Source organism: Pogona vitticeps, chromosome 1, assembly GCF_051106095.1.
Source record: "Pogona vitticeps strain Pit_001003342236 chromosome 1, PviZW2.1, whole genome shotgun sequence".
Lineage (NCBI taxonomy): Eukaryota > Metazoa > Chordata > Lepidosauria > Squamata > Agamidae > Pogona > Pogona vitticeps.
The window spans coordinates 52,552,436-52,576,576 of NC_135783.1; the positions used below are offsets into that span (position 1 = coordinate 52,552,436).

At 39.0% G+C, this 24,141-nt stretch overlaps 1 protein-coding gene across 3 annotated transcripts in view; it reads right to left on the bottom strand.

The window, feature by feature from the left end:
• Positions 1-797: 797 nt before the first annotated feature.
• The window catches only part of PRKD3 (protein kinase D3), a 70,917-nt gene continuing 47,573 nt past the window's right edge, over positions 798-24,141 (bottom strand). For all 3 annotated transcript variants that reach the window (XM_020788159.3, XM_072992687.2, XM_072992690.2), the window contains 11 exons: positions 23,913-24,036; positions 23,013-23,090; positions 18,554-18,830; positions 18,040-18,092; positions 16,486-16,558; positions 12,735-12,841; positions 12,141-12,302; positions 10,520-10,618; positions 9,828-10,095; positions 7,481-7,566; positions 798-5,661 (listed from right to left, as the gene is read on the bottom strand). In XM_020788159.3, the coding sequence (XP_020643818.3) occupies positions 5,488-5,661; positions 7,481-7,566; positions 9,828-10,095; positions 10,520-10,618; positions 12,141-12,302; positions 12,735-12,841; positions 16,486-16,558; positions 18,040-18,092; positions 18,554-18,830; positions 23,013-23,090; positions 23,913-24,036 (1,501 nt within the window). In that variant the 3' untranslated portion in view covers positions 798-5,487. The remainder of the gene's footprint in view (positions 5,662-7,480; positions 7,567-9,827; positions 10,096-10,519; positions 10,619-12,140; positions 12,303-12,734; positions 12,842-16,485; positions 16,559-18,039; positions 18,093-18,553; positions 18,831-23,012; positions 23,091-23,912; positions 24,037-24,141) is intronic.

Consider the following 24,141-nt stretch of genomic DNA (forward strand, 5'->3'; position numbering starts at 1 on the left):
ACCTTGGGCAGAAGTTTCCCACAGATAACTTGTAGACAAAAGGTCAGCTGCCCCGACTATGCAACGCCATCCCTAATGAGATTCGTCTGGCACCAACGACGTTTCAGCGGCAGGTCAAAAACTTCCGGTTCCAAAACATTTTTAATTGAAATATTATCAACTGTGGGTCCTGGTGGCAATTTTTAGATTACTGTATTTTAATTCTTTTATCTTTATATATTTAAATTGTTGTAAGCCACCCGGAGACCTTTGGGTATTGTGGGCGGCACAGAAGTTAAATAAGTAAAATAAAATTAATAAATAATTATAAACCACTCAGAGGAGCCTCGTGGCGCAGTGGTTAAAACGCTGTACTGCAGCTAAAACTGTGCTCACAACCTGGGGTTCAAATCCCAGGTAGCCGGCTCAAGGTTGACTCAGCCTTTCATCCTTCCAAGGTCGGTAAAATGAGTACCCAGCTTGCTGGGGGGGGGGGCAATGTGTAGCCTGTATAATTAAAAAAAAATTGTAAACCGCCCGGAGAGTGCTTGTAGCGCTATGGGGCAGTATATAAGTCCAATAAATAAATAAATAAATAAAATTAAGTGCTCTAGGTGGCAGAAGGCTTTTGTGAGAGCACTAACATTGCCTGAGAAACAATTCATTAGCAACATATTATTAATATTAGTAACTGATACAACAGAGCTCTAATGTTGCTTTAAAAACAAATAATAAACTTCTGTAGCATCACAGATGTAAGGAATTCTGATACATGATTGCCAACATTCCAAGAAAGCTTAAAGCAATGAAAAAGAACATTCAGGATAGGGAAATAAATTTTATTTTCAAGCTTAGAGGATATTTACAAACAATGGGACATATAAAAATATAAAAAAGTACTTGTCAGTGCCCTTTTGAGACTACAAGTTTTACATGAGCATCTTCTAGTATCAGTACAGCACTATTTTTGCAATGAATGAAACTTAAAAACAAAGATTACAGGTAATGCAACACTGGGTATAAATTCATCTGGAGCAACTGATTAAAGCCAACCTTTCAGTGACTTAAAATTTTGATTGAATACTATTTTAGGCATCCATGGGAAAGTTAGAATGTAAGGTATTCAACTTTATTCATAGTTCGTGAAGTATGTTTAATACCTATGACAGAGTAGAAACATTCCAGTTATTTCTCTTCTTAGCCACAATAGGGTTTGTATTCCTACTCTACTGGTCCACAATACTGCTATCCTAAAGCCTAAAATTAATTCAAACATGCCTTGCAATTATCCTCTTGACTTGTTTTGCTGCTATGGTCATTCAGTACTGAAAATCATCTTAAGGCTGTGATCCTATACATGCATTTTACCTGGAAGGAAGCCCCATTGAACTCAGTGAAACTGATTTCTGAGTAAATATGTGATAGCACTTTTAATGTCCTGTTGCTGCATAGGCTTATAAAGACTTAATGGGGAAAACAAAACTCCAATGAATGCTTTCATGTATAGCAAATACATTTCACTGTGGCATAACTATTAGTTTTTCCCCCACAGATACTATTAATGTTCAAACCTATCCCATAAATACAGAACAATTCCAAAATAATTTTCAAAAGCTGACTTCAAACATGACTGGGAGTGGTTTAAAGATAATTGCTTTCAATTATTTCAAAACCGTTTTATCCTTTTCTGAGAGGATTATGTCTTTCCAGTGACATCCCTGACACTAGTGCCAGCTAGCAGATGACAATAATATTACAACAATCTTCAATCAGGAGAGAATAAAATAAGGCCATTTACCAGGTTTTGTTATGAATACATTTCTTGACATTTTAATGTTCCAATTTATAAGGACAATCTGCTACATAATCTTGACTCACCATTTTGGAACCAGTATTTTCAGGAAAAGTTTCTTCCACTTTGATTGCTCTCTCAATTTTCAAGAAACAGTGTTACTGCACAGAATTGTCCACCCACCTCCCTGGAATTTTAACTAAGTTCCAACTCTGAGTTTGAAATCCAGTAGTAAGTTGCAAGTAGTGTGGGTCCATTTAATCAGTGGAACTTATGGAGTTGACTCACTAAATCCTCAGTAATTCAATGGGACTTTTATTGTTGCAACTTGCTTTTGGATTTTGGCCTATATTGCAAAAATCAAAGTTCTAACAACTCACATGAGTAGGGGGAGCCATAGGAAATGACTAAAATTCACTGGTCAGTTTGCTAGAGCTTTTCAACTTTTATATGCTACCACCATGGATAAATTCCTATCCTACCCCCCAGACTGGCTCCTTAATCATCTGATGTCAGCATAAACTCACCCGTAGTGTAGATTGTCTAACCTATATAAAGGGTGGTTTTGCTCATTGCCATATGAGTTAAGAGTTCATCATAGGTAGCAAACACAGAGATAATATGCAAACTAAATCATATTAAAATAAAATGAACAAATTAAATTCCAATTCATGCATAGAGAAGACATCAGAATACACCTGCAATGACGCAAGGAATTGCAGGCCTAATTTCACTCTCACATGTGTGAAGCGTATCTAAAACCAGTGCTTCTTGTAGGCCCACCATGATCACCAATTAATTATTTGAAAGCTCTACCATACAGAAATCATAGATAATACAAGTTCCCCTTGAGGAGGGGTAAGCAAGGTGCATGCCACATCTACCTCTGGGCCCTCCCAACACTTCTATAGCCCCCTTTAAAACTGGGCTTTAAAAATCCTGTTGGGTTCTCCAAGGGCCTTGGGGTGCAATTTTGACATATTTAGGAGGTCTCCACCCTCCACAGGTTCTTTTTTGGGGGGAATGGCCATTGCAGGATATGAGAGGCCACTCAATTAAAAGCATCTAATTTCAGAGGGAACTCTTGCCTGGAACATCATTATCTTGAGTTCTTACAGGGTTTCTGGACCAGAGTCAATTTGATTTAAATCAAACTTATCATAGTTTATATCATGATTTAAATTTAATCTGATTTTGATGATTTTTGAAAAATCATTGATTTTTATCCACTCTAGTCTGGACCCATTAACAAGAGAAACAGCTGTCAAAGAAGACAGCAGTGGCCAAAACATTTTGTTTGTAAATACAGTTCTTTAATAAATTGGCTACTTAACAGCAGTTTCAAAGTTATGATGCAAAACAGTATCAGCTTTCCCCAACCACATCTGTTATACTGGAAGTCCCCTCATTTCCAGCTAGCACAACTATGCTGGCTCAAGTTTTCTGTATATATATAGGCAGGTGCACAGTGTTGAAATGTTTTTAAGGGGTTTTTGCTAGCTCTAGCAGTACCTCCGCTGCAAGAGAAGTTGCAATGAAACATACAAAATAAGTTTTGTCTGCACACATGGAAGAGTGAATTTCATAACCAAACTCATTATTTTGTTGTCCAATAATCTAATAGAACAGTTATACAGAATGGAAGAAAAGATTGAACTAAACTCTGTTTTAGATTTACCTGTGCAAATCCCAACAAATTTCACCAAGAGAATTTGTCCCAGCACTGATCCAGGGATAGGGGTCTGGATTGCACTAGAGAGGGAAATCTGTTCCATTAGTGGATGGCGTTTTCTCAGTGGATTGACAACAACAATGTAAACTTTACCTGGGCTCATTTCTACTAGAGAGACTATAAGCCTTCTTACAAAACAGTGATACAAGGTGATACCTTTAAGCACAACATACTCTTTGTTCTTACTGAGATAATCCCAGTGAATAAAACACTTCTATGTGAACACAGATTACCGTATTTTTTGCACCATAAGACACACTTTTTTCCCACAAAACAGGGGGGTGGAAAGTCTGTGCATCTTACGGAGCGAAGAAAACAGATTATATTTTCCTGTTTTCTTCTCCTAAAAAATTGGTGTGTCTTATGGAAAGGTGCATCTTATGGAGCGAAAAATACGGTATTAACTTTTCTACACCCAGTTCTTCTTCCCCTGCTGTGGTCTTATTAACCTGATGAACCATTTTTTGGACATCACTCTGCATTCATAGATGATTAGGTATTACTTACAGAGCTTCAAAGCTTAACTGAAACATTCCCTTCCCCATTCATAAGGCTTTGGCTATGCCTTTGTTCCTGAAATGAAGTGTTGCTTCTGTTTTCCTAAGAGGTGACTGTGTAGAAACGTGGACTACAGGAATCACAAAATAAATGCCTTAATCAAGAGGGTAAAAAGCCACCTATGTTTATACTGCTTACCAAGGTGTAAATGAAGCAAAAGGGAAGAGACAACCTCCCGTTCCCTCAAAATATACAATCTCTTCTCCCGTGATACCAAAGACCCAACAGAATGTTACTTGAATCCATTCAGATTTATGTAAAATATAATGTTTAGCCATAGTCTTTCAAAAATGTAAAGCTACTTCTCAACCAAGCTGCTGCATACATACGGATCACTTTCCGAGACCAATAGTGAACATTTATATTACAAGGGATCCAACATATCTAAGACTAAACTTCCCATTACATATGATTTATGGAGAAAGGCTAAACTACCTGAGATCTCAGGTATATACTATCTGACTAGGCAAAAGGTATAAGGGTATTACAGACACAGCAGACATTCAATGTTACTGTTTCTGTACTGTGTCTGATGGAGAAAGGACATAGTCTTTTAAACTAACCCAATTCATGTGTAGCAGCATAAACTATTCTCATAACAATTGTGTGATTTTTTTTACCCCAGTAGCATGCAAATTACACCTTTTTGAGTATGGCCTTCAGAAACTTTAGATTCACACTAACATTTGCAACATAAAATGATCCATTCTGGTTTATTGTTCTCCAAGTACAACTGTGACTGCTAAATCATAGCTTGTCTGCATGTGTAATATATGGAGATACTTGCTCTGTATCTCCATACATTAAGAGACTGCTGTAATTACACTAAAGAATTAAGCTGAATGACCAAGCTTTGACTTGTTAGAACTGTCTCAATTAAATTATTGGTTTCCCTCACACTTAATTGCTTTTTCAAGACATGTTTGCTAAATAAATATTTGGCCAGTGTTTTGTATAGATATTAAAAATTAAAATTAAAAATCAAGCATTTTTGTAATTTTTTGGTCATGGTATATACTCCAGGTTTCTTTACAGCTTCCTAATAGATTTATCTAAATATCAGAAAATAGTATTCTATGGCTTAATAGGTAGGAACTAGAAAACCATTAAAATTGTTTTCTTATTGTGTAAACTACAAAAATACAGAAAATTCACAAACATTAATTCTGTGTGCACTTCAGCTGTCAGTAACATCACTGTGATGTACTATTAAGGCAGTGTCACCCAAAAACTTCATGGCTTTTAGCCCAGTGCTGGATCACATTCATATTCATGGAAACCAGAGGTGGATAGACTTTTCCAGATCATCTAGTTCACCAACAGACTGATGCAGGATCCTTCACTGCTTCATAGACTGAACCAGAAGAGCAAAAGAGCAACGCTTGCTCTAACAAAATAACATTATGTGCCTTTCCCTAAAGGATAATTATGGATCTTCTTCCATGTCATCTGGATTGGGTGCCATAATGAAATGCTTGGGGTATACAAGATTGTGTTCATATGCATGTTCTTCCCAACGAGCATCATCACTCTCGTGGGTAATGTAACGCTCTCCAATGCGTGTTTCAAACTCCCGAAGATCAAGCCAAGTCTGATAATCCTGGAAAAGGGAAAGGTATAGAGTGGTTTGTATCCAAGAAACAGAACCTGGAAAAATCATTTTTGGACTGCAGCTCCAATCACTGACTGTATTGCCCGAGGGGTTCAAAAATAATGTTTCCAGACTTTGCTAAAAGCACAGTATGTTGCCTAACAACAATATGTTCTGAGAATGAGTTGCATTTCACTCACTGCTACTGCTGCAGTTGCCACCAAAATGACGCTGGAGGAAGAATGCTCCTAAGCTACCTTAAAGGCTCAGCCCCATCCCCAAGGGGGCAGGGGAGACCAGCAAAGTCAGGCACTATAGGACTGAGCAGAAGCATCTAAAAACTCCTCTGTTGCAAGTACAATAGGACTGCCATATCAGCGGGATCAGTATCCATGGTTTCACTTATCTGCTGCCTGAAAAGTAAAAAAATTAAAAACCGAGAAATACAAATACTCAAGTTCTATTACCCCACTAGATGGAACCAGAGACTACACTATATACAGGTGGATTAATAGAAATGCACTCATGGCCTGATGTCTCCAAGGGAAGCAGCTTCCAATGAAATGAAAAAGTCACATTTGCGAAGTGGGGCAAGGGGAGGTGGCAGTTGGTGCTTTCAGGAAAGGCTCCTTTGCAAATAGGAGGGCAGGAAACCCAGTCATTGGACAAGACTGGGCCAGGGTTCCCTCTCTCAACCATGCATGGACACAAGAGAAACTGGAAGAAAGTGCTACATTTATCTGCTATTTCTAGCATCCACAGCGGGGGAGGGCTTGGTACTAATCTCTTGCTGTTCCACTGTATTCAATACCTTCACACAAAGAAAAAGACAAAGAAGGAATTCAAGGCTACATTGCACAGACAAGCTTTTATCAGAGCTATAACTATTCCAGTTTTGGAAAAACCCTCTCTGCGATTTTTCTGATTGCTGAAAAAGGAGCAAAGACAAATGCACAATCACACTCCAATATTTTTGATCTGCAATATTTATAAAACGATCCCATTCTTTCATCAGAAAGAATATAGAAAAATACACAGACAAGGAGTTCTTAATTCTAATGCAAACCAAATCAGAAGAGAGCAAGAGTAAGATAGAGACACTAATGTCCTTGCAACACTGGTAGCATTGGAGAGGGTGGCTTGGAGGTTAGATTTACTGTATTGGAATGGGACAGTCCCACAGAATCTTCTGCTTCTCCCCTGTAACAATTGCCCTAAGATTTATTTTAAAAAAACTTCCAGCTGGACTCCAAAATGAAGAGACTACATGGCGTGGGAGAGATGATATGGAGGTCACTGTTGTTCAGCCAAAATCCTGCTTTTTGGTAGTAAATCACACTAGAGTAAGCCCATTCAACAACTGGGGTTTACTGAGTCCTCCATATATTCCATTGATTCAAATGGGCCTACTCTAACTGCAACTTATTATACTAAAGTAAGCCTCTATTAGAGTAGGCCAATTTAAATAAATAGAACTTATGGAAGAGCTGACTCACCAAACTCCCACTGTTTCAATAGGAATACTCTAGTGCAATTTGCTGTGCTAAACAACAGAATTTTCGTCATAATTGCAAGTGGCCAGATTCATATTTATCAGTGGCTTTCAAGTAAAAATTAAAAAGCCTCATGTCACACTTGAAAACAAGAGGCATGAAGAGGAAAATATGTATCCTATCACTTTAGCTAGTTCTACGGGAAGTTCAAATGGCATGAAAACATCCAAGATCTCATTTATGCAGGATTTCTCAACTACTTTAGTCAGATTATGATTCATATAATTGGACTGGTTATCAGATAACAGAGTAAACTGAGCATGCATTAGCTGTACCTGTAACCATGGGTGACTAAGTGATTTGTCAACACTGTAACGTTTTCTCATCTTCACTTGAAGCAAATTGTTTATTAAATCAATAGCTGGGGGAAGAAGCAAATAAAAAAAGAAATTAGGAATATTTCATTCTTCCACATAATGATAATTCTGAAAGAAAAATATTATTTAGACCTCGAAGAGTAGTTTAAGGAACAACATGTTCAAAATACAAAGCACTTATTGTATAGGGAGCCAGAGTACAATTCATATCCTAAGGACAACCGGCAAGATTTCCGTTCATTTTCATGAAGTTGGGTTATACCTTAGACATCCTTATGACAATACTGCAAGTAAATACTTTTGAGCAGAAATTGCTTCTGAGTAAATATGCATATGATTAGCCTGTTCCCTTATTTTGAATGTTTTTGATAAAAGTTGAACTCTATCATTTTAAAAAATATATTATCAGTCTCCCATTTAATTTGGTCCCAGTCTGACAGATTACAGACTGCGTATGTACACCTGTGGCCTAAATACTGTAAAGTTCTCAATATGTCTGAAGAAGTGGACTGTAATCAGTGAAATCTCACCCTTAAATAAATCTCAAAGGCAGCACAATACTTTGTGGCGGGTTTTACTGTATGGTTGGGTGTTTCTAGCTTATAGTTGTTCTTTATTTTTTGCAAAAATAACAAGAACTAAAATAGCTACATTTCTAAAAACTACCATTAAAAAGGATTATTACTCCTTCAAACAAGTTCAAGGTTGCCATAAATAAAAAATTGTCTTGATGACACACAATTATTAACTAAGTTTACAATGGTTGGAAGTGTACATTAAAGCAACAGCTATGCATTTGGACTAGCTAAAGAGTTTCAAGATACCAATTCATGCATATAAACACAGGTAATTAAACATGCAAATAGACTTTGTGAACACAATACTACACTAGTAATATTCCCCTTTTGAAGAAATCTAAACTTCAGGTACTACCAACTATTTTTTTTAGCTCCAGAGCAAACAAGAAGAAACATTGGAAAGAGATGAGTGCTAAGCAACATTTGAGATACTGTAAATGTTGCTTAGCACTCATCTGCACCACCTGAAAAAGAGCACAGCCAGGCTTACATTGAGGCCTCCAAGGCCAGTTTTGTCAACTGGGGCTTCATCCACACCTCTAGCATACTTATTATTTATAATATTTTTACCCTGCCTTTTAAGGACCCAAGACAACTTACATCATTAAAAGACAGTATACTAAGCTAAGAATATTGAATATACAATACTGAAAGGATCAAACAAATCTACTAACATGGTAAACAAAAAAGCAACACCAAAACACATTCAAAACAGCAAAGTATGGCAAAACATTCAAAAAAGCCAGTCATTAAGGGAAAGGTTTTTTGAAGAGAAAGGTTTTTGCCTGCTTGAGGAAGGACAGCAAAGATGGAGCCAATTCAGCCTCTTGTGGGAGGAAGTTCCAAAGTCTGGGAGCAACAAAATAGAAAGCCCTCTCCTGTGTCCCCACTAAACATACCTATAAAGTTGGCAGGATTGAGGGAAAAGGTGTCTCCTGATGATCTTAATATCAAGGCAGGCTCATAAAGGGAGAGATGGGCCATGAGATAGCTTGGGCCCAGGCCATTTAAAGCTTTATAAGTTAGAACCGGCACTTTGAACTCTGCCTGGATCAGCAGCCAGTGGACTTGCTATAACATAGAGGGTTATGTGATCCCTTGGGCAACTCTGGCCCTTCAAAAGCTGGGCAGACTGCAGTTTCCATCAGACCTACTCAATATAAGCTACTGTGAAAGATAATGAGAAGCTGGGAATTTTGGAGAAGGAACAAGAGTTTTTTTGTTTGTCAGTGGACCTACAATTGGAGCTAGATCTTATGTCATTCAAAAAGCCATGCACCACATTGAAGATTACATCAACTGCCCAGAGTAGACACGTTCTAGATGTGCGGTATATAAATCTAATAAATCATCATCATCTCCTCACTGGGTAATACTCTGAATCTGTCTCCAACTGACAAGTTTTTGCCTAGTGTGCCAACATTTTCTAACCCCTAACCCGAGATCCTTGTTTTGGGGGCTAGCAGTGTAAATGCCTTAAATGTACTGTCTCACAGTATCCCAGTCGCAGGGGTTTTCAAGGAGAACTAAAAGAAAAAACTTTTCTTCCATCTTCTCAGTTACAGTAAAATGATTCACAATTACTCCCAAAGAACAGCATGTGGGTTTCCTCTTAACTGATTCCATAGACCTATACGCTTTAAATGCCATAGTTATTTTCTAAGATACAAAATATTACTTTATGGAATATAGTATGAACAGATACATTCCATCCTGATTATGTTTACCTTCACTAGATATTTCCTTCCAGGGATTTGGTGGGTACATGAATGCTGCATTTTGAATCTGATCATTTATGTCTTCATCCTCATTAAACGGAAATGTACCACTAAGGCTCACATAGATGATGACTCCCACAGACCACATATCCAGAGATCTGTTGTAGCCCTTACTCCTCAGCACTTCTGGGGCAAGGTAAGCTGGGGTTCCCACCACAGACCTCCTGAAAGACTTCTCACCAATAATGCGTGCAAACCCAAAATCACACAGCTTCACCTGGAAAACAAACACTCTTTGGTTAATTATAAACTCAGTAAAGAAGCACCAATGCCTTTAAAAAGAGGCATTTCTTAAAATTTCAGGTGGGTTGGAGGAATTATGTGCCAAGACACTATTTACAATAAACATTCACTTAAAAATGGCACAATGCAATCTATTAATACCAGGTGGATACAAGGGCTGGTACAGGTTCAACATTAAACTAGTTTAGCATTACAAAATATGTTCTTGTACCATTAAATCTCAGAGCTCTTCAAGATTATAGTCATAGCTTGAGGGTTGCATAACAATCATTCAGATGCCCAAAACTACTAGAAGTTTCAAAACAGCAAAATCAAAAAATGTGTAATGCCTAGGTCATGAAAAATATATCCCAGATTTTCTCTGACAGCCCTCAGAAAGAATATCACTCTTTACTCACTTGCGGAAATGGCTCTGCAGACGCTAATAGTACATTTTCAGGTTTTAAATCACAGTGCACTATATTCTTGAAGTGTAAATTCCTCAAGGCAACAAGTATCTAAAAAGAAAGAGAAGAAAAATGATACTTCCAGAACAAAAGACCAGATAAAAATATATAGGATATTATAATCCAAAATTTGCCTCCAAAGCTTGGACTATATCAAAATGTTTCCAAAATCCTATTTTTGTTATGTGTCATCAAGTCAGAACCAACTTAAAGGTAAAGGTTCCCCTTGACATTTTTAGTCCAGTCGTGTCCGACTCTAGGGGGCGGTGCTCATCCCGTTTTCAAGCCGTAGAGCCAGCGCTTGTCCGAAGAAAGTTTCCGTTGTCACGTGGCCAACGTGACTAAGGAACGCTGTTTTACACTGAGATGGTACCTATTTATCTACTCACATTTACATGCTTTCAAACTGCTAGGTTGATGAGCTGGGACAAAGCGATGGGAGCTCACTCTGTCGTTTGGATTCAATCTTCCGACTGCTGGTCTTCTGACCCTGCAGCACAGGCTTCTTTGGTTTAGCCCGCAGTGCCACCATGTCCCTGAAGGGACCGTAATAGGGCTTTTAAGATAAGTGAGATATTTAAACAGTGATTTTACCAGTTCCAACTCTAGTGAGCTTCCATGGCTGAGTGGGGATTTGAACCCAGGCCTCCTAGATTCTAGTCCATTACTTTACCCACTATACCACAGTGGGTACTCCAGTGTCCTACCCCTCTTTTGGTTAAAACAAAAACAAAGCTATAGGAGTGAAAAAGCACTAACCCAACTTCATCATGTCTTTTAGTGAAAGTTACCCTTGCATAAGCCCAGTTGAGCTATTATAGGGGAAAATATGCAAGGAAGGAGAGCACATCAGCCCCGCCCCATCCTCACAGGTTTCTGCTGCTTTGTTCAAGTGGAGAAAGACTTTCTGGATCTCTTCTTCATTATGTATGGAGGTTCTCCACTTGATCCAGAAATTTTGGAAACTGCACACTCTGGACTGTGTGGACAGTCTCTATGCTTCAAGACAACTGATGGAAAATTACCTTACATGAGGAGAGCATTAGGAACATGTGAGGACAGGGTGGGGTTAGCGCATTCCCCTTCTTTGCATGCATAGTCCATAATGGCAGGAAAGTGCTACAACTGTAAGTGAAAAGAAATTTTAGCCTCTTAACATTTCCAACCAAATGAAATATTCAGTGGTCCAGGCCTATATCCCTGCCAGCAGCAATTTCATTTACACAATTCCTCCTTGTGTAAAAGATTAGCTCTACAGGGAAAAAAAGACACCATCAGTCCTGACACCATTAGTCCTGGTGTGCAGCATAAGTTATTGCTTTTGTTTCAGGAGTGCATAATACTACATTTCAGAGATCTTTCTGAAACAATCTCCATGACAATATCTAATGGTATTTGGCTATTCCTTCACAAAATGTAGTATGAAATGGCTGTTCAAATAAGTTGAAACAATCACATTATTAAAGGCTGCCAACTGAAAGACTGCCTCTTCATAATGTTGGGATTTTTTTTCTTTCAGTTGGCAATATGGCATCAGAGAAGAGGAATATACCCATCACATGGGAAAACCCACCTGGGTAACCATAAACTTGGTGATTCTTTCTGGAAGGCGGCTTTTCTCACTAGAGAGAATCATCTCCAACATATCACCATGAAGTTTTTCCATGACAACAAAAACCCTTTCTGGAGTTTCGAACATACATTCCAGGTTTACAATCCCAGGGTGGTGCAAATTCTAGGAAATATGTAATATTGACATAAGCAACAAGCCATGATGTACTATAAATCAGAAAATGTCTACTTCAGATAGGCCCTGCTTTGTCTGGATGTGAACCGTTCTTTATTATTATGAAAGCACTGAGGGAGTCTTTAGCAATATTTATAGGCATACAATATTCACAATGGCTCTTTTAATAATTTCCTAGTGCAGCTGAAAAGGTAATATAACGATAGTATTGAATACACAAATGCGAAAAGATTCCTGCCATATCAACAATTTTCATGCAACTTTTCTATGCTCCTGTTCTCTAACAAACTAGACGTTTCATTCATATAATGGAAAATAATCACTATGTAGAAATTTAGTTTCTGATTGTCCAGCCTACAATGCTGCAATATACTAGCTCATTTGACATCACAAAACAGGTTCACAGTATCATATTTCTACCTGCAATATGGCCACTTCATTGCGCAGCTGACTTTCTTGTTTTGTAGGGAATCGCATTTTGTCAATGACCTTAATTGCCACATCCCTCCCGGTCTTCCTATGTTTTCCTGCACAAAAGTAAGGAGAAAACAAACAGAAAAAACTAAGCCTTTATAATGTACCTAAAGGAGAACTAGAAGCGAGAATAGTATTGGTAATAATGTAAGTGTATATCTAAGCATGATATTGAAACAAGGAAAAATGTACCAGTCCTGTACAGATGTTCAGTTTTATCACATGGTACCTACCTGGATTCATTCCAGTTTGGCCCTATTACCAGCAATCACAAGGCAGACTTCACATTTGCATGGAAGCTTAGAAACATGAAGCCGAGCTTAAATAGATTCCAGCTGCAAGGCTTGTAAACCATAAAATCCGGATATAAATATAGATTGGAGCTACATCTGAATCTGAATACAACTTGGGAGCTACATCTGAATCTGAATACAACTTGACTCTCTCTCTCTCTCTCTTTCTCTCTCTCTCTCTCTCTCTCTCTTATATCTCACCTTTCAGCCCCCCCAAATGGCACTATGGGCAGCTAACAGTAATAAAATTCAGATAAATAAAATTATAAAAACAGATAAAAGGCATAGTAAAAAGCACATTTGTGTGGGGTTTTTTTTTAAAAAAAGGTGTTTAATCATTTTAAACCTTTTGAACAGCAACTCATCCTAAAATGCCAGAGGCTTGTCCAAATAAAAATGATTTTGCTTGCCTGCAAAAGGACTAGATATGGGGTTGCCGCCCTAACCTCCATTGCCAAAGTCCCACAACCTCGGAATGTTCTCAGAGTAAGTCTTCACTCATTTCCCCATCAAACACGCCTCCAATGGTAGTGGGGCCAAGAGACAGGGCTCCCCAAATCATCTCAATACTTAGATGGGTTTGTAGAAAAGAAGACAGTCCTTCAGATAGCCTGGACTCTAATCATACTCTATTGTAGGACAGAACAAATACTCTGAACTGTGGCTAAGCAAGGAAGCTGCTATAACAAGAGAGGGGCATGCTCCATGTAATCACCCCCAGTCAACAGTCTGGCTGCAGCATCATGACCCAGTCTGAAGTTTCCAAATACTCTTCAAAGATACTCCAGGCTAGCGCATGTTAAAGTAGTCTGAACAGGATCTAAAAAGGCACAGAGGTTTCCACACAAACATAAAACCCAATGCATGAATATCAGGTGAGGACAGGAGTAGAGTGGAGTAGTACAGTCCTTATTACAGTGGTGCCTCACTTAACAATGTTAATTGGTTCCAAAAAAACCCATCGCTATGGGAAAACATCGTTAAGTGAAACACCATTTCCCATAGGAATGCATTGAAAACCGGTTAATCCAATGGGTTTTCAATGAGAGAAAAAACAAAAAATCACCAAAAATTAACGAAGACTCAGAACAAAGCCAAACTAACTGTGCATAGGTTTCACAAGGTGGACTAACTATTCCAACCATTCAAACATTGTAAGGCACTTTTAAATGAGCGAAAACGGACATCAAAAAGCCCTTTCCGATGTCCATTTTCGCTCATTTAAAAGTGCCTTACAATGTTGGAAACCTGTTTTAAATGGTTGGAATAGTTAGTCCACCTTGTGAAACCTATGCACACTTAGTTTGGCTTTGTTCTAAGTCTTCGTTAATTTTTGGTGATTTTATGTTTTTTTTCTCATTGAAAAGCATTGGACTGTCCGTCCAATGGATTTAAATGGGGAAAATAAAAAATCACCAAAAATTAATGAAGACTCAGAACAAAGCCAAACTAAGTGTGCATAGGTTTCACAAGGTGGACTACTGAATCCAAGCATTTAAAACAGGTTTCAAACATTTTAAGACACTTTTAAATGAGCAAAAACGGACATCGTTAAGTGAAATTCCCCCATAGAGAACATCGTTAAATGATGGGGGAAATTCCTCAAAGAAACCCATTGCAAAGCAAATACATCGTTAAACGAAGCAATCGCTAAGTGAGGCACCACTGTACAGTCTAATTTAGCCTGCACAGTGCCAAGCTTGCACCACATGAAAGGAGTCCCTTCAACTTTTTCTACTTAAGGCAATTACTAGCTGAAGAGTAAATCCCACCTTAAGACCACAAGCCTTGCACACCCAAGGTGGGGGAAAGGGTGGTAAAAGGACATGGGAGGATTTTTTTTTCTCATCCACCAGACGTTTGAAGATAGAGTTACTAGACAACATACTGGTACACCGTTTTACCAGCTTGGGTAAAGCCTTTCAATTCAAATTTCAGACAAGAAAAAAGGTGTTATTCCTCTTCCCCTTCTGCACTTGGATAAAAGGACTAAAAGACACTCAGCTAGCACTTCCAGAAGTTCCTGGAAATGCCCCTCCCTGATCAGGAAAGAGGATCCCCATAATTTCTAACCAGAAATCACAATGTGACTCTTCTAAGGTACGCCGCCTAGAGTGGTTGTCTGACCAGATAGGTGGGTTATAAATACAATAAATAAATACACAGGGCAATCTGCTGATCTGTGACTGGAGATAGCAAGGACTCTCCATTCCTGACCTGGGACTGGGGGGGGGGGCTGAAGCCTCCCTGCAACTCCACACAGCACATTGCTGATTTCAACAGTATTTCAACATGTGAACAGGATTGCTTCCAGTCACATTCTCAGCCACAATTGGTTGTAAAATAAAATCACTATTACAGGCACAGAGAACACCATCTGCCCAGAGTTACCCAGTACTTGAACACACTCAGTGAAGACAGAAATCCATTATCTACCTTAAGCGACAATCTGGATGCTAAACGCTTTCATCTGCAGCTAAAATACTGTAGGTCAAAGAATAAAACAGCCAAGAACCTTAGTGTAACACATTTATTAAAAGAAATTGCAAGCTAAAAACAAAGGAAACACTCTTTTAAATCTATTTGACATATGCACAAAATACACACAAAGAGGCACAACGAATGCTAAAGAAATACTACATGAACACTGCACTGCTGCTATGCTAGAGGCCTAGCTAGACCTCACCTGGAGTTTCTTATTCAGTAGTGGTAGTTCTGTAACAAGTAAGGAAACCGTAACTGCAATAAAAGATAGCTGCAAGCTGAACAAGTATCTGAGTACAAGGTACAAACATTTAAACTTATTTCCATTAAAGTAAAAGGCACTTGAAAGGAAGAGCGAACTAATGGGAATGAACATTGTTAAAAGCAGGTCAGGGACTGTGCAAGAAAGACAGTAGCCACTGTCTCCTAAACATGGAGAACAGCATGAAACAAGATTGTAAAAGCAGAGTTGCTAAGGAACTGACCCATTAAACTGCAAGAAATCTCTCATGGTTACTGAAAGATCAGTTATGATATGGAGCTGCAAAAAAAGTAAAACAGGGAATATTCTTTCCAATCTCATATTTAGGATGCTACCTTATACAACATTTATACAAACTAGCAGAAGTTTTCCAGGATTTCCAAAACGAAGTCCTCCTAATCTTATCTATAAATGTAAGAGACTGAACTGAGGACATTTGGCATGTAAAGTATGTCTTCTGTCACTGAGCTGACACCCTTTATTACCACTCTCATCTCCAATTAATGTTCTACATCTTTCACTTTTTTATAGAATATCCTTCATTTATTTAAAAAAATCCATATTTGTTTTATATCTCAACCTATCAGGAATACTGCAGAAAAACCAAACAGCTTCACAAGTCAACATTTGTAATGGTACTGTATGTGCCCCAACTTACCTCCATACACAATTCCAAATTGACCTGAACCAAGCACCTCATCAGCAAAGATCTGATATACTGAACTGATATCCTATGGAGAGAATATAAGCAGCAGGAAATAAACAAGTTAATTACTTGATAAATTGTCAAATGAATGACAAAGAAAATATAATGTTAAGAACTATATTTCTTACACACTAAGACATGGATCTAGGTTCTAGAACAATCCCACTGAATCAGCTGCCACATGGTAACTCATTTCTTATGCAATGCTTATTGACTCAATGGATCTATTTTGGCTGTTACTAGAATTTCAATTCACACTAAAAAGAGAGTTATGTAGAAATTATTCTGAATTTGTCTGTATTCCCACCTGTTAATGTATACTAATACTGTCTGCAAAGGATAGCACTAAGTTACACCTGTTAAGAGTGAAATAGGGAGGGAACATACATAATAACCACATGGCCCTTATTAAAAACACACCAAAATGTTATCCTGCACCATGTGCTGTGTTTAATTAAAAAAGAAAAACAGTGGATAACATTTTGGTATGCTTTTAATATATATACAAGTATCAGGTATAGAACACTCCTGAACACCAAGCCTATTTGTTTCTTTAGTCTGGCCAGTCAAGAATGTTTCTCTCATTACGCAGAGCAGCATCAGACAATTATGAATCACTGGCAACCATACCTGTATGGTACCCAATAGAAAGGTACCGCAATGTGAGCAAGAGTGCAGGCCAGCCCCAAGCTTGCCATTGTTCCTTCAGTGAAGTCACTGACCGCAGGTGAAGCCAATTCAGCTACTATCAACCCTGGCTCTTCTCTGATGTAACTACAAGACTATTTCTGCTTCTTAAATAAAAGCCAGGAGATAAGAGTACCAAGGAGGGAAGAGGAAAGACGTGATACTAAGACATTTAGTCATCCATTGATGTCCAATTCCCCTACCACTCAACTTGGCAGGCATATCAGCAGTCATAATAGTTCACATAATAAACAAAGGAACACACCGCTGAAAACAAACAATCTGCAACTATATTAACAACCATCAATAAAATAAATGGTGCTAATTACCTACAGTTTATTAACTGTACAAGCATGGCTTTAATTCAACACACAATTACACATTTTATGGCTGGGGAATGAAGTTATTCATTCTCCAGTGAAATGCTCACTAAAAAGAAGACAGCACCATGAAGAGTATAAAAAGAAAGCAAAATTACATCAAAAATACAATATATGCCGATGGCTACAAATTACACCTTCAAAATTTGAAAGTCAAAATGTATTGCATGGAATTGCAGGGAAGGGTGTACAGTATAATGTATATCATTTACAAAGCTTCTCATTCCATGTGCCTAAAAATGTGGAGGCACTTTACTAGATACTGATTTTTTTGTTCAAAAACAACTGACACCACATTAGATAAGCCAGGTCATCTACTGGGGAGGGAATGTGGAGTTCAGGCTTTCACGAGTCTTTGACTCAAATTATTTTGATATAAAATAAAAGGGGACAATTGATAACAATCTAGTTGTAATAGTATGTATACTTTGTGACTCACCACATTTTCTTGGATCTGGCAATTTGAAACAGAAATACTGACAGATAATTCTTCTGCAATGAGAAAATATGTATCTCTTAAATGGAGACACAGTATTACAGAACAAGATGAAGTAACACCCCCCCCTCTCTCTCTCTCTCTCACACACACACACACACACACACACACACACACACACACACACACACACACACACACACACACAAAAGATTTGGAATAACATACCAGGAAAAGGTAGGAAAGCATTTCTATTCATACTGTAAGTCAATTGCATGATATAAAACACTGAATAATTATACCATTAATTTTAATACTGTGAGCCACCTTGAGTCCCATTAGAGGGGAAAAGGCACCCTATAAATAAGACAAACAAATAATGCTAACTAATATTATTATTTACATTTATGTAGTAAGGCCTTTGCCTTTAAGAAAAAGCACATTCCTCCTTTGGACTAGGACTAGTCACTTAATAGTTAAGCATGGGGGGGGGGGAGTAATGTTTTTTTCCTCTTACTGTGATCTTTCCCTTGACCTGCAGCAGTGCAAATGCTAGCCTGAGGCGTGACTGGCATCAAAGCCTGACGAATAGCTTTCTCCCAGCTCTGAGCTACATCCAGTCCAACTCCTGTAGCAGCTAAAGCAGGGTTGTGGTAGTTGCTGCCATTGTTTTCACCAACAAAGTAAACCATTGTGTCAGTTATGATTTCAAAGCAATGCGGGTTGCTGCCCTGCACCACATTCGAGAAATCCCGTGGCTGTGTCACCTGGAGAATTTCGGAAAGTGGAATCTCCTAAGGGGAACACAAAGAGTTTACAACAAACAGGACATGGACACTTGTGCCTTAAACAAAAACCTTGTTAAGCAAGCTGAATTCACAGCAGAGAGCAACATTTAAGTTTTAATGCATTCAGTTTAGAAATACCTTGATAGCTTGAGCTAAGTCGGTTCCAGTCTCTTTTTCACACTCTCAGAAGTTCAACAAATGTTTCAAGAAACAGACCTATCAAGGAAACTTTGCCTTTGCTCACGGCACAAAGAGCAATTCCCTCCCATGCTACAATATGCAGAGGCAGCTACAGGGAACATGTGCTCTACTTCACAATTCTCTGCACATGGCCTTTCATGTTCTCTCATGTAGCCTGTGGATGCTGTAGTTGCACACACAGACATCTATTTCTGTGTAGATCAGGGTTGAGGCCACTGCTTCCATCTTCCCTTGGCCCTCCAATACAGTGGTGCCTCGCTTAACGAGCTCCTCGGTTAACGATGAATCTGCATAGCGACGGATTTTTTGCGATCGCAAAAGCGATCACATTGCGATGTTTTTAATGGTAAAACATCGCTTTTCGATGATCGATAAGCTGTTTCGCTTACCGATTTTCACAGCGATGTTTTAAAAACAGCTGATCGGCAGTTCCAAAATGGCCGCCGTGGAAAAAAATGGCTGCCCACAGTGTTTTCGCACCCATTCCTCACATACCGGGCAGCGAAAATGGCGGCCGTATGGAGGATTTTCGCATAATGGTGAGTTTTAAGCCCATGGAAACACATTAAACGGGGTTTAATGCATTCCTATGGCCTTTTTCTTTTCACATAGCGACGAATCCGGATAGCGACGATTTTTCCGGAATGGATTATCGTCGCTATGTGGGGCACCACTGTATTGGCAATAAGTCCCACGATGCCTATAAATTGGTACACTCTACATTCAACTCTCTGAGTATACATGCCAAAACATCATCTAATTCAGTTGTTTACAACTTTGGGTTCCAAGATGTTCTTATACCAATGTAGTCTCTAATTCTCAGCCCCACTGGGTGGGCCTCTGCCTCTCTCCCACGCGACCCCACCCCCACCCGCATGTGAGATTCTATTGTGACTGGAACGAAAGGGGCTGAAAATTGTTCCTGTGCAGAGGAGGAGGACAGCTATGCAAAGGGAGGTGGAGGTGCTTGCTTTAGAAGGAAACTTATATCAAACTGAAACTCTCAGAAGCCTTTCACCATCAGCTGTGCCGGCCAGGATTTCTAGGAGCTGTAGTCTAAGAGTATCTGTCTAAGTGCTGATGCTTACATATAAAGCCCTAAACGGTTTAGGACCTCGATACTTGGCGGAAAGCCTTCTCCCGCCAAGAACTACCCGTGTCACTCGCGTGAGCCAGGAGGTGAGGCTGAGGAGCCTAACGCCGAGGGAGGCCCGGAAGGAGAAGACAAGAAATCGGGCCTTCTCGGCGGTGGCTCCTCGCCTCTGGAACAACTTACCTCCTGAGATTCGCGCGGCCCCCTTGCTGTATACTTTCAAGAACCAATTAAAAACATGGATGTTTAGGCAAGCCTTCCCATCAGATAATTCTTGACACCCCTCTTTTTCCTCTCCTTCAGTTTTCCCATCCTGTTTAGTATCTCTTCATGTAAAATTGTTTTATGTGTATATCTATTGTATGATTTTTAATGCTGTTAGCCGCCTAGAGTGATCCTGACACGACCAGATATGCGGGATATAAATAAAATTGTATTGTATTGTATTGTATTGTATCTGGGGATTCAAAGTTGGGAAACACAGATGTAATGGCTCCTCTGGCAGTCACATTTACAGCACCAGAATACTACATAGAATATGCATTCTCTGATGCTTCCTATGGCAGGACGAGGTAATTTTGGTCACCTAGATCTTATGGACTCCATATCCTAGAAGCCCCAGTCAGCCTAGCTGACATTGTACTGTTAAAGATCTGTCAACTTTGTTCTATGGGCAGACTGCTACATTCTCCAGTCTTGAAGAGAATGTACCTCTGAAAGGAAAGTGAAAGAGGAAGAGCCTGGTTAAGGCTTGTGAAGAAGGCAGTACGAAAAAAGTGGAAGAGGGAGACAGAAGGAACTGAAAATGGATGAATAAAGGGGGATAAAGAAAGGATTCTTCTATGCATGTGTAAACTTCAGAAAGAACACATGAAAGAGAAGATAATGAACCAAGAAGGTGTGCAAGGAGGCAAGAGATGAGAAGGGGTTGCCCACACTACCTCTGTGTGTTCCCCAACCACCATGAGCTCACAAAGTCCATTATGGAATTGCAGGTTGGAATGAGCATTCAGCTCTCTGATTACACTTCATCTTATCTATCTATCTATCTATCTATCTATCTATCTATCTATCTATCTATCTATCTATCTATCTATCTATCTATCTATCTATCTATCTATCTATCTATCTATCTATCTATCTATCTATCTATCTATCTATCTATCTATCTATCTATCTATCTATCTATCTATCTATCTATCTATCTATCTATCTATCTATCTATCTATCTATCTTGTATGCCGCCCACTCAAAGGTCTCTGGGCGGCTTACAACAATTAATATTCAGTTAAAATACAATAAAAGATAAAATGATTAAAATATATTAAAATTGCCATCAGGATCCACAGTTGATGTTTATTTATTTATTTATTTATTTACAATATTTTTAGCCGCACTATTGCCAGTGGCTTATTGTTATTTCAATTAAAAGCCTTCTGGAACAGGAAGGTTTTGACCTGGCAGCGAAATGTCATCAACCTCGGCGCCAGACGAATTTCAGTCGGGAGGGCATTCCATAGTCTGGGGGCAGCTGCCGAAAAGGCCCTTTGTCTACAAGCCATCCCTCTTACCTCCTTGAGGGATGGCTCTTTCAAAAGGGCCCCCTGGCTAGATCTTAACTGCCAGGTAGGCTCATATGGAAGCAGGTGGTCCTTCAGGTATCCAGGGCCCAAGCCGTTTAGGGCTTTATATGTCAAAACAAGCACTTTGAATTGGGCCCGGGCAGCAACTGGTAACCAATGTAACTTAAACAGAATCAGCTTGACGTGTTCCCTAGCGGCCCCACCACTCACCAGCCACGCAGCTCGATTCTGGACCAGTTGCAGTCGCCGGACCGTCTTCAAAGGCAGCCCCATTTAGAGTGCATTGCAATAATCTTAGAGCCTCACTGCCCAATGCCGCCAGGCTAAACACCCAAACTGATTATTCCAGAATCATTCTCTATAGTTCATAGCAGGAGAGTATCTCCATCTCTGGTTAGCAAACAGAAAGATGACTGTAGCAGACACCCTGCCTTCCCATATATGTAATGGTAATTAACCTGCAGCAATGGGAGTTGCTGGGACGCACAGCCAGCTATATAGAAGGGGGGCTGCAGTAGAGGGTAAGCAGATTAGGAGGAGATAGAGAAGAGAGAGGTTGGAAGAGAAGGCTTGGGTTCTGAGGCAGAGTGAAAGTGTAAAGAGTGAATAGTGAGAGGGTTATCAGTATTAGTTAAGATAGAAGAAGTTAAAGAAAAATATTGAACACTTTATGTAACTTTAAGAATGTGCTGTTCTTGTTTCAAAGCTAAGTACTGAATGGACCTCAGTCGTTATAGGAAACACCAGAGATCAACTGGTAGCAGCGTGGTAAAGGATGTGTTTACCACATGAGCTCATTGTTTTTGGGAAAAAGCAGGGGCCACATGGGTATATGTCACAGTGACATATTCTTATAACATTTTAACTGCTTTAGAGTAATTTGGTTTAGGCATCTGGTTGTGGAGCCAATGGTTGGGAGTTTGATTCCCCACCGTGTCTCCTTGACAGAAGCTGGACTTGATTATCCACAGGTCTGCCATTCTAAGTATTATTATTATTATTATTATTATTATTATTATTATTATTATTATTATTATTATTATTATTATTATTATTATTATTATTATTATTATTATTATTATTATTATTATTATTATTATTATTATTATTATTATTATTATTATTATTCACAGTACTCCTTTATACTATTACATTGGTCAGAACTATGTTGGCCCTCTGTTCTCCTTTCTCTCTTTCAGCTAGAAAGGAAATGTCAATAGATGAATAGTATTCTAAGTGGGAACAAGCACTGGAAATAAATGGGGTCTGGGGAGCAGTGTTACTTGTTTTGTTTTCTTTTTGAATTCTTACCTTGTAATACTTTGTCCCTGATTCATTCTGAAACAGCGTAAGACATTTACTATCCAGTCTCCAGTAATGTCTTTTTCTCTGCAACAAACACAGAAGCATTTATAATTTATAAACAGCTACTGTAATTCTCTAGTTAAATCAATCTCAGAGATGTCAGCGGCTTTTGCTTTCTGTTCCTACTTAGAATCTTTAAAAGTCTCTCAACTGTGCTCTCACATATTGTACTCTTTTAAATACAAAGCACTCAGTCCTACACTGCTAGGCCTAGGATCAGAAATTGGGGCATAAGGATCTAACAGCATCTCCTATCCCAGGGCACAACTTCTGCTCCACAATCCTCAGTTTTTTGAAAATGCCTTTCTGTGACACAGCAGGGCCATTATACAGTTCAAGGGACCTGAGAAAGTAGGAAGAGGAAGACAAAATAGTGATCCCATTTTTTACCTGCTCCTCAGAGGCTACAACTGAAGCAATTCAGGCTCTCAGAATCTCCCACCACCTGGGACCAGCCTGAAGCATCAGGCAGAGGAAACCACCTCTCCCCTTCCTGCCTTGCAACCCTTCATCCCTTGTCAACAGTGGAAAATGAGTAAGGGACACAACCAGTCCCCAAACATGAAGAAAGCCAAGTCACCTGCCCATGTGCTGTTTGGCACCACCCACAGCTCTGACCTGATTCAACGGGCAGAGTTCTAGCTTATTTAAGATCCTTATGATGGCTGTGGTCCTTCTCTCCACAGCAGACAGAAATCAGTAAGCGCACAGGGATCTTTTGTTCTTTTCACAGTTTCTTACACATGCAAAACTGGCTTGCCTAAACAATGCTTTAACATCCAAATTCATATTTTAAAGTGTGTCAAAACAATTCACACTAGAAAGCAGGGAGTTTAAATGACCGACCAGGTTGTCTCTGCTAGTGTAGTGAACCATCCATCCTTCTTTCACCATTGTACTGCTCTTCCTCTTTGTATGCTTGACTGATTGCACAACTCTCATTAATGGAATATTATTGCTTGTCGATGGACTGTTGAGGAAAAGAATGACCCATTGTTACACATACATATCATATCAAATTATAGTGTTGTACTTCATCTTGCCTATAAATTCTACCTCAATAGCTATTTCTATG